The sequence below is a fragment of the Nelumbo nucifera genome, chromosome 4, assembly GCF_055504915.1.
Source record: "Nelumbo nucifera cultivar China Antique chromosome 4, China Antique-T2T, whole genome shotgun sequence".
Taxonomy (NCBI): Eukaryota; Viridiplantae; Streptophyta; class Magnoliopsida; order Proteales; family Nelumbonaceae; genus Nelumbo; species Nelumbo nucifera.
In genome coordinates, this window is record NC_142652.1 from 31,344,438 (window position 1) to 31,353,153 (window position 8,716).

Genomic DNA, 8,716 nt, shown 5'->3' on the forward strand with positions numbered 1-8,716 from the left:
TTCGAATATAAATACATGTATCCATCGTAGTAGTTGAAACCCTTTCGGATTGAGTGATGAATCAATGCTTTTGTCGATTGGTGTGATTTTCCTCAGTTAAATCTTCCTTCTTCCTTAGGTTTTCTCAGCTCTTTGACTCTAATGGGGTAGAGTAAGGAGGGCGGGTAAATGATTTAACATATTGGGAACCATAACTTAGGAGCCTTTATATTTTGACCTAATAGGATCCCATTAAGCATATATGGGCCAAAATGTGGTATCCACTCATTAAGCCCCATACCCTTTTGTTGAAGTCTACGGACTTTGCATAAATGCATCACTTGATTTAACCCATTTACAAGATAGCCCATCAATGCAATTGTTTCACTGAATATGTAAGCCCACTTAAGAGAGATTAAAACCTAACAACTCAAGGAATAGAAACAAAAGTATAATAGGTGTGGCAACCCATTAAAGTGAAGACCCTGAGCATCACATATGACTAAAGCGCAATATTATTATTAAGCCAAGGAACCGAATTTTTGGGCCATTTGGTGACGAGTAATCCATTAAGTGATCACTTCTTCAACTAGTACTGACTAAACGAAGCAAAAAAATTATTAATATAACCAAGTTAGAGGCAAATGAGTCAGATTAAACTTTAAAAAGTAGTTGTGTTAAAAAGTGAAATCAGACTGAACGTTGAAGAATCAAACTTCCATTAATGCACGAGACTATTAATTCTCAACACAATATAGAGAGAGTCCACCATGGTCCACCATGGGACTTTTACGCTTTGAAAAATGAATAGTCTTTGAGTTCTCATGCAACTAATACGATAACCTACTGACCTGACCTGTCAACTCCTCTACCAGCAGCGGTTCTTGCCGACACAGGGTACTGTTTCTCCATATAAATATATTAATCAACGCAGCTCTTAGTCTTAATTTGAATGCATATGATTTGATTTTGTATAATAAAAATGAGAATAAAATACAACTTCTAAAATTGCAGCACCGTTATGGTATTGCACAGTTGCATTTATATTAAGGAAAAAAGGGTGAATTACGGATGCAAGGATCCCTGGAGGAGATATCAGCCACTGAATGATGGATGACTTGTCCATTAATAGATTTGCATTCAAAATCATGGAAGGTGGCTGACGGGAATGTTGTTTACAAGTTGGGTTTGGATAGAGATGCATCATCTGTATATAGGAACCATGCATAAAGTAAAATTATTTGCTTTTGTATGCAATTATAGAGTAGAAGAGCCAAGGGCATATGGAAAAGGGCTACTTATTGAATGGAAGTAATAAGAAATGATTTAAACACTCATGCATTATCTCATCAATAATATAATGATGATATGTCATTGAATAAAATGAAATGATGAAATAAGATTCCTGTAGCCGACCCCATATGGTTGGTACAAAGCTTAGATGATGATGATCTTAGAAATATATGATGGCGCCCTCGATTGAATCCCATCTCCTAGCTACAATCATCATAGAATGCTGGTCTTTGCCTTTCTCCCTACTCCAGAGCAACAATTAGTTAAAAGAGAGATCATGGATTTTCTTTTGACGAGCTGTTCAAACTTTTCTCAAAGACAATACCAAGGTTTTTAAAATCGAATCAGATAATGAATCGGTTAAGGTTTGGTTCCCAGGTTGCATAGTCTAACCATTCAAACCGAACAGACGACCCATTTTGACACAAAAAAAAGGTTAAACCTCTGAATGGTACGAATGAATTGACCGTCCAAATCAATAGTTTACTGACCAAAAATCAATGATTTTTGATAAAAGAACAGTTTTAAGGTAAAATGGACCTGACCGGTCCTGATTTTCCAGTCAGACCATCCAGTCCAGTCTGGCCATGGATCGTAAAAAAGATGCTATATTCATTTTCAAACTTCAAAGTCATATTTCTACTCTCTGCATGGCTTAATATTAAACAATTTGGTTTGCTTGGCTCTAGAGAGATTTTGGTATTTTTAAATCAAGGAACACCCCTCACCTACCAAGCATAGAAGGAAGAAGAAACGCTCACCAGCTCATGCACAAACCTGTATATATTATTGTGGCACTGTGAATTGTAATTCCAAATGTTTTCAATCTATCATTGTCAAGACTCAAGAGTAACAATATGGGAAATCACATCAACCCCCATTTGATTTGAGATTTGAGAAACCACGGCACGATTTCAGGCCATCTAGTATAGCATCTTTAATAAAGCTGGTACCTAACCTAACTTACTAAAATTTTTCTCTGTCATCAGTGTGGTCCAGTTAATTAAACCACCTCCATTTACTGAAATCAGGTTGTGAAATGAATCTGGGTTGATGAAGAAAAAGAAAATGAAGAAAGGAAAGGTATCTTTTCAAGTTGGGTCCTGTTCCGATTCGACGTCGTTTCAAGTATGGTTCTAGAGCACTACATGCAAAGTGACTAAGTGAGCGCCACCCAGATTTATTGCAGTCAGCACACAAGCAAGCAGCTGCAGCAACCATATGTATCTTGCACTAATAATCTTAATTAATTCAATGTCCCCTAACTTTCTTCTACCCTGTTAGAAATCTGTCAAAGTGACCAATCTCCAATTATATGGTTAGCTATTTCACCCTTATCTGGAGATTTTATTCTTCATCATCAATTGGGGTTAGTGATGAAATAATTAAGACTTCTTGCATCACAAATCATTTCAGAATTATTTTCTTACCAAGTTGAACAGGGTATATGATTAAAGCTTCTCCAAGTCATGAGGATTTTGGTCTCTCATCAGTTTATTACTCTACTGATGAATCATAAATTAATCAGCAATTCCTACTTGATGTGCGGGATATCAAACTAGACTGAGTCTTGAGTCTTGCAATTCACGTAAATATATGATAATTATTAATCTTCCCGTTTACTCACATGACAATCTTAGCCCTTGTACAAATTGAGATCGCAATTTGACCCGTCTCCACACCCCGCTCCGCCTCACCCGTTGGAATGGTTTTTTTTTTTTTTTTATTACTGATTGTGGTTCAGAGAAATCCGAAACTTTCGGGATTGGGGATGGGGCACCCCGAACCCGAACCTGTCCTGACTATATTATGTAACATAATATATATAATTATTAATATATTATACAAAATAATTCTATATAGATTTAAAAATAAATTTATAAGCATAGAAGTAGGAATGATCGGGGGCGGGGTGGGGTAAATTTGGGATTCCCGTAGAATTTTTTGCCTCATCGGGATTCGGGGTGGAGACGAGGCGGGTTATTTGAGTTTGGAGTCGGGGACGGGGCAGGAAAAACCCGGCCCCAAACCCATTCCATTGCCATTCGGCTTCGGCCCATTCCTATGTACAAAAATAAGAAAGAAAAAGGAAGAACAAACTGTGCAAATAGGAATTTTTAAAAGAAAAAAAAATGGTTTTATTATAGCAGAAAAGATAAAATATTTGGTTTAACAAGAACTTTCCTCGGTGACTAGATAAAATATTTTTGATTTGAAATGATCCCGCCACAGTCCACCACCAAGTCATTAGTTCATAAATCATAACCCACCTGATGAAAGGAATCAAAGAGAAATTTCTCGATTCCACACCACTTGTTACGGACGAATCAATCCATAAAGAAGAAGACAAATATGATTATGTAATGATCTTCCCCATATAACCCCACATATCACGGGACTTGGGAGCCTTCGAAATCGGTTTAGTCTTGAGCAACAGAGACCGAAAGAACGGTTGTTAGAAACGTTTAAATTCGTAAGTCTTTGGGTTACAAGGTGAAGGCTAGAGACGAGACGATGGTCAGTAACAGATGGAAAGAAGAAATTAAGGAAGAGCTCCGTCGCCCTTTATTTTCACCGTTTCACGTACTTTTCTTTTGTCAAACATACACCTGTGTTATTCAAAATTTTGCCTTCCTTTTTTGACCTCGACACCCTTATAAAGGCAGCGCCATCCATCAACCCACCCATCCAACAAAAAAACTCTCGTACTTATCTTTATCTTACATCCACCATCCCAGAAGAGAGAGCTAAAGAAACCTAGCTAAGAGAGTTATCAGCCAGAAATTGCTCATTAGAGCTCTCCAGTAACCAAAAGCAAGGCTGTATTGAGAGAAGTACAGAACTACAGACAAATGGGTAACAGTTTAGGCGGAAGAAAAACGGCCAAGATCATGAAGATTGACGGAGAAACGTTCAAGTTAAAGGCTCCGGTGCGAGTTGGGGATGTAGTTAAGGACTACCCAGGTTTCGTTTTAATGGAATCTGAGGCAGTTAAGCACTTTGGTATCCGAGCAAAGCCGTTGGAGCCACAACAGGAACTGAAGCCCAGGAAGCTCTATTTCCTAATTGAACTGCCGACGCTTCCTCAGCAGAAGGTGGCCAGAAGGGTGCGTTCTGGCATACAGATGAGCGCCAAGGACAGGCTGGAGAGTCTAATGCTGTCCCGGAGGTCTACTTCCGACCTTACCATCTTAAAATCCACCAGCGTCATCCCCGACGAGTCCGGACCAGAATCGCCGTCCGGGGCTCTGCGGGTTAAGCTAAGGCTGCCTAAATCACAGGTGGCCAAGCTGATGGAAGAGAGCAGTGATCCCAGCGAGGCAGCTGCGAAGATCATGGACCTTTGCCTCTCGAAGAACAACGGCAACGGCAACGTCGATGGAGTTGCAGGCAGGAGCAATGAGGGGTCGCTCTTGCAGCAACAAACGCAGTGGAAGCCTGGTCTAGGCAGTATCACCGAGACGAGTTGCAAACCGCGTGAGGTATGTTGCTCTGTCTTAACTCGTCGAGTCACACCGAGTTTCCGTTCCGATGATCACTGGGATGACGTTTTATTAGATGAGATAGGTGTGAATCCCAAAGAGGAAGAGAATAAACAACAAAGTTTGGTGGACCTAGGCACTTTAATTTGATTATAACTAAAATAAATTAGCGGACCCATGAACCATGATTGACTTTTTGGGCCTACGCCCACTACGTTCCTTTGTGGAGTTTTCCAAATGGGTTGTGCTTACTCAAGAAAGATTGGGCCCCCAACCCTTAGATTGGAATCCCTTGCTTCCAACGAACCCAATCTCATGGTTGTGGTTCATTTAGCTTGGAAGCAACTCTCGTGTGAATTAGTTCTTTTATCTTTTTTAGTGGAGGAATCTGGGGTCGTTGTCTGGTACACAAAGGACAGTGTACCGTCCTTTTGGGCTTGAAAAAATGTCGACCGCGTGCAAGTAGATGGGACCCGAAAAATCAATCCACCAAGGAGATCCACTCAAAGCCAACCCGGCCCATTGATTTACGAGACCATAATAGTGCATTAGTGTGCATTGTGGAATTAATTAGCACAACAAAGCCAACCCGGCCCATTCAACTTTATACATGATGAAGATTGCATAGAGTAGGCTGCTCTGCTGCCGTGGCTAAATAGCTCTCTCCTACTCTCTCTCTTCTATCAATCTCAAGGTGGGAAAGAAAAGCAGTAGAAAACCAAGGTTTAAGCTTAGACCATTTCAGACCTTTTATCCGTTTATAACATAAGTTTTTTTTTTTGGTAAAATAAATCGTCAGAATCTTCAGAAAATTTTCTGAAATTTTAACCAATTTTTTTATATGATACCACAAAGGCTTTGATCAATTACAACCCTTGGTGAATTTTGGTGAAAATCCATTTAACTGATTCCTACTTTTATGATGCCGGTTTATTGATTGTAAGATTTTTCATATCAAATCTTTCTTAAACCTTTTGTGAAACCAAAACTTCACCAACATCTAGAAACTTATAATTTCTTTTTTATCATCCAAGTCTCAAGACGTAATGGAATTATACTAAATGAGACCGTTTTCCATCAAATCATCATCACTCATGACTATTTCCATATGAAACGTTTCCGATCCTTATTGACACCTGTTCCTGTTCGTCCTCTATCCCCTCAAATTTGAAAACGACTCTAGGGATCCATGTCTCATTCATTAACCACGAGATAAGACGCTTAGTTTTACAAGGAAAAATTCTGTCTTAATCTGATTTTTAATTCCTTCCGTGAAATATTAGACATTGGAGGTAAATGGGAAAGAAACACAGCCACACACAGGTTAGTTGATAACAACTGACAAATTAACTGTCAAGCCTGCCGAGGTGGCTTGACAAAGACGTGGTCATTTTATACACAAATCATGTAATGACACGTGGTAAACATGTAATAAACAGTCAGTGACGTCGATCCAATTCCGATGTAGGAAGCTTAATCCAAAACGTCTCAAAGTCAAATATTTGACCTATTTTCCATCTATCTAATCTCTTTTTTTAACGGCCAACAATAATTCAACACATACAACGGTGATGGGCCATGATTGATTGCCGTGAACCCTAATCAATTAATGTTTGACTTTTAGCCCACCGATCTAGAGCCTAAGTGAAGACAGCTCCAATTTCCCGGGCCCTCTGCATGTGCACATGTTTGTGTACAACTGTGGAATCACGATTCCTTTGGAAGTTTCACATGGCTAATCACGAATTCACGATCATTTTAGGGGAAAAGGGGGGGGGGGGTTGGAACTTGGAACTTGGAAGTCATTGACCCAGATCCGAAAACCCGGAAGTTTTGGGTAATTGGTTAGCGACGCCAAGATCCAACATGGAAGCAAATACTAAATAGTGTTTGTGTAGTTATGTGGTGAGAGTGGGTTATGTGATTTCTTTTGCCTTTTATTATTATCTTATTGATTTCTTCAGGAATCATGATCTCTCCTAATTAATTCTTGTGATTGGTGTGTCTTAATTTGCAGAAACGAGTTGGGTTTTCGCCAATTGTAGAAGGAGAATGTGCCTAGCAAGCAAAAGCAAGGAGAAGCTAATTACTAATGAACCCTTCATTAACTACTGTAATGTCCTAGTGGATCGGAGCTACAACAGTTGAAGGGAGGGTGTATTTAGGATATCTCTCTTTCTCTCATTCCAACCCCAACTTCTTTCTATGTCCTCTCTCCTCTCTGCGTATATGACGGTTCATATGTATAGTTCACTGTATGCGCAAGTGAACAGTGTTTTTTCAGCTGTTTGAAGAAATTGCAAAGGAAAGAAGAGTAAAATCTTAATTACTATATATATATATATATATATATAATTATGTTTATGAAGCGCGAGCTTCCAGAAACATGCAAGAAACAATATCTACTTCAAACTTGAAAGGCCTGTTAATTTCTTTTTCATGGTCTAAGTCAAGTCTAAATCCCCCTCCATTCACGGGAAAATGGGTTACATGCATATATATTTCTGACTATTAAAAATGGAAACTTGTATCAATCATTTTGATCATTTTGTTACGTACTTGACCAATACATCAAAAGCCAAATATTGGAACCTGTCAAGTCAAGCCATTTAGGCTATATTTGGATGTGATGTAAATCAAAGAATCAATGTAAAACTTATATCGGTCCTGTTTTGTATACGTTTGATAAATGAATATAATTATTATCAACGCAAAACTATACATCAGTTAAGTTTTTGTATGCATTTGGATGAAATATAATTTTACGTCGATAATAGATATAAAACATTATCACCTTTAAGGTTTTACATCGATAATCCATGTAAAAACTACGTCACCTTTTTAGGGTACAATAGTAGATGGCCCTTTCCTTTCCCTTATGCGGGCTTCACATGTACTACTCTATTTCAGGTAGCCCTTTCTATGGTTGGAACCATGAGATATAGTATTTGACCAATCCACTAAAAACCCTAAGATGGTCCGAATGCATCAAGCCAAGCTGTTTAACCTCTCGGGCCATAACACAATTCTACATTTCTCAAAATGAATATAGCACTAATTACTTTGAACATCATTAGCAATTTGACGACATTTAAGACAGTATTATACACGGAAAATTAAGCTCGAATATGATCGATTCTAAAGATTAAAAATAATAAAAAAAGGGTTGGTCCACTCAAAATAGTGTAACATAACAGAATATCAAAATTGATGTTCCAAATGTTTTTATTTTACAAACAAGACAAAGCATGGCACATCTTATATCTAAATATATGTTATAATATATTAGATACATCATATCATACATGTTTTGTGGAAAAGCAAATTTTCCTCACTTTCACAAAGCAAGTTCTCACACATGAGTGATGTAACCATGGTTTTATTGGTCCATGTTGGTTGACATTGCAACGCCACGCTGAGTATATTTTCAAAGAACTTGTACTGTTTAGAAAAATGATTTCAAACTTTTCAACTGTAAAGGTTTTATGCGTTCATATTCACATTTGAACCTCTAAAATGAACTCATTTCAGGAGTCAATGAACAATGAAACGTGCTCATTTTAATTAGGACTCTTACGAAATGAGTTCCTTAATTAAATTCCATTTTCGATTAATATTTGGATGATAGCTGTATTTAGAGTGACCTAATTACATCTTAATCTACAAAACAAAAGTGCACTTTTGTCAAACTTTGACACCCTTTTCTTACTTACTCAACATGAATTAGCCACTCTTCGCTTTGGATCACCAAGGAATTCAAGATTGCAGCATATTCCACTCCTTAAGAAGCCACTTCCAAGGAACTGAAAACATACACCCTTCACCCCAATAAATTCAAAACCTCTCAAAGTTGTGGAATTGGATACACAGAGTTACACACAAAGAATTCAATCCAAGGATTTGCAGAATCCTCCCTGCCCCACTGTACCTGCCCAACCTTTGTCATTTTTTGCATAAAATGG

The 8,716-nt window shown here is 38.2% G+C and overlaps 1 protein-coding gene across 1 annotated transcript; it reads left to right on the plus strand.

Moving 5' to 3' along the window:
* Window positions 1–2,987: 2,987 nt before the first annotated feature.
* On the plus strand, window positions 2,988–7,470 carry LOC104609912 (uncharacterized protein At1g66480-like). Its single transcript, XM_010276338.3, has 2 exons — window positions 2,988–4,754; window positions 6,772–7,470. Exons 1-2 carry the CDS (start codon window positions 4,125–4,127, stop codon window positions 6,814–6,816), a joined length of 675 nt encoding a protein of 224 aa, XP_010274640.1. The 5' UTR covers window positions 2,988–4,124; the 3' UTR covers window positions 6,817–7,470.
* The last annotated feature ends 1,246 nt before the right edge of the window (window positions 7,471–8,716 follow it).

Coding starts and splice junctions, on each gene's coding strand:
- LOC104609912 (XM_010276338.3), top strand. CDS start 4,125: ATGGGTAACAGTTTAGGCGGAAGAAAAACGGCCAAGATCATGAAGATT. Junction 4,755..6,771: donor CGAGTTGCAAACCGCGTGAG/GTATGTTGCTCT, acceptor CTTAATTTGCAG/AAACGAGTTGGGTTTTCGCC.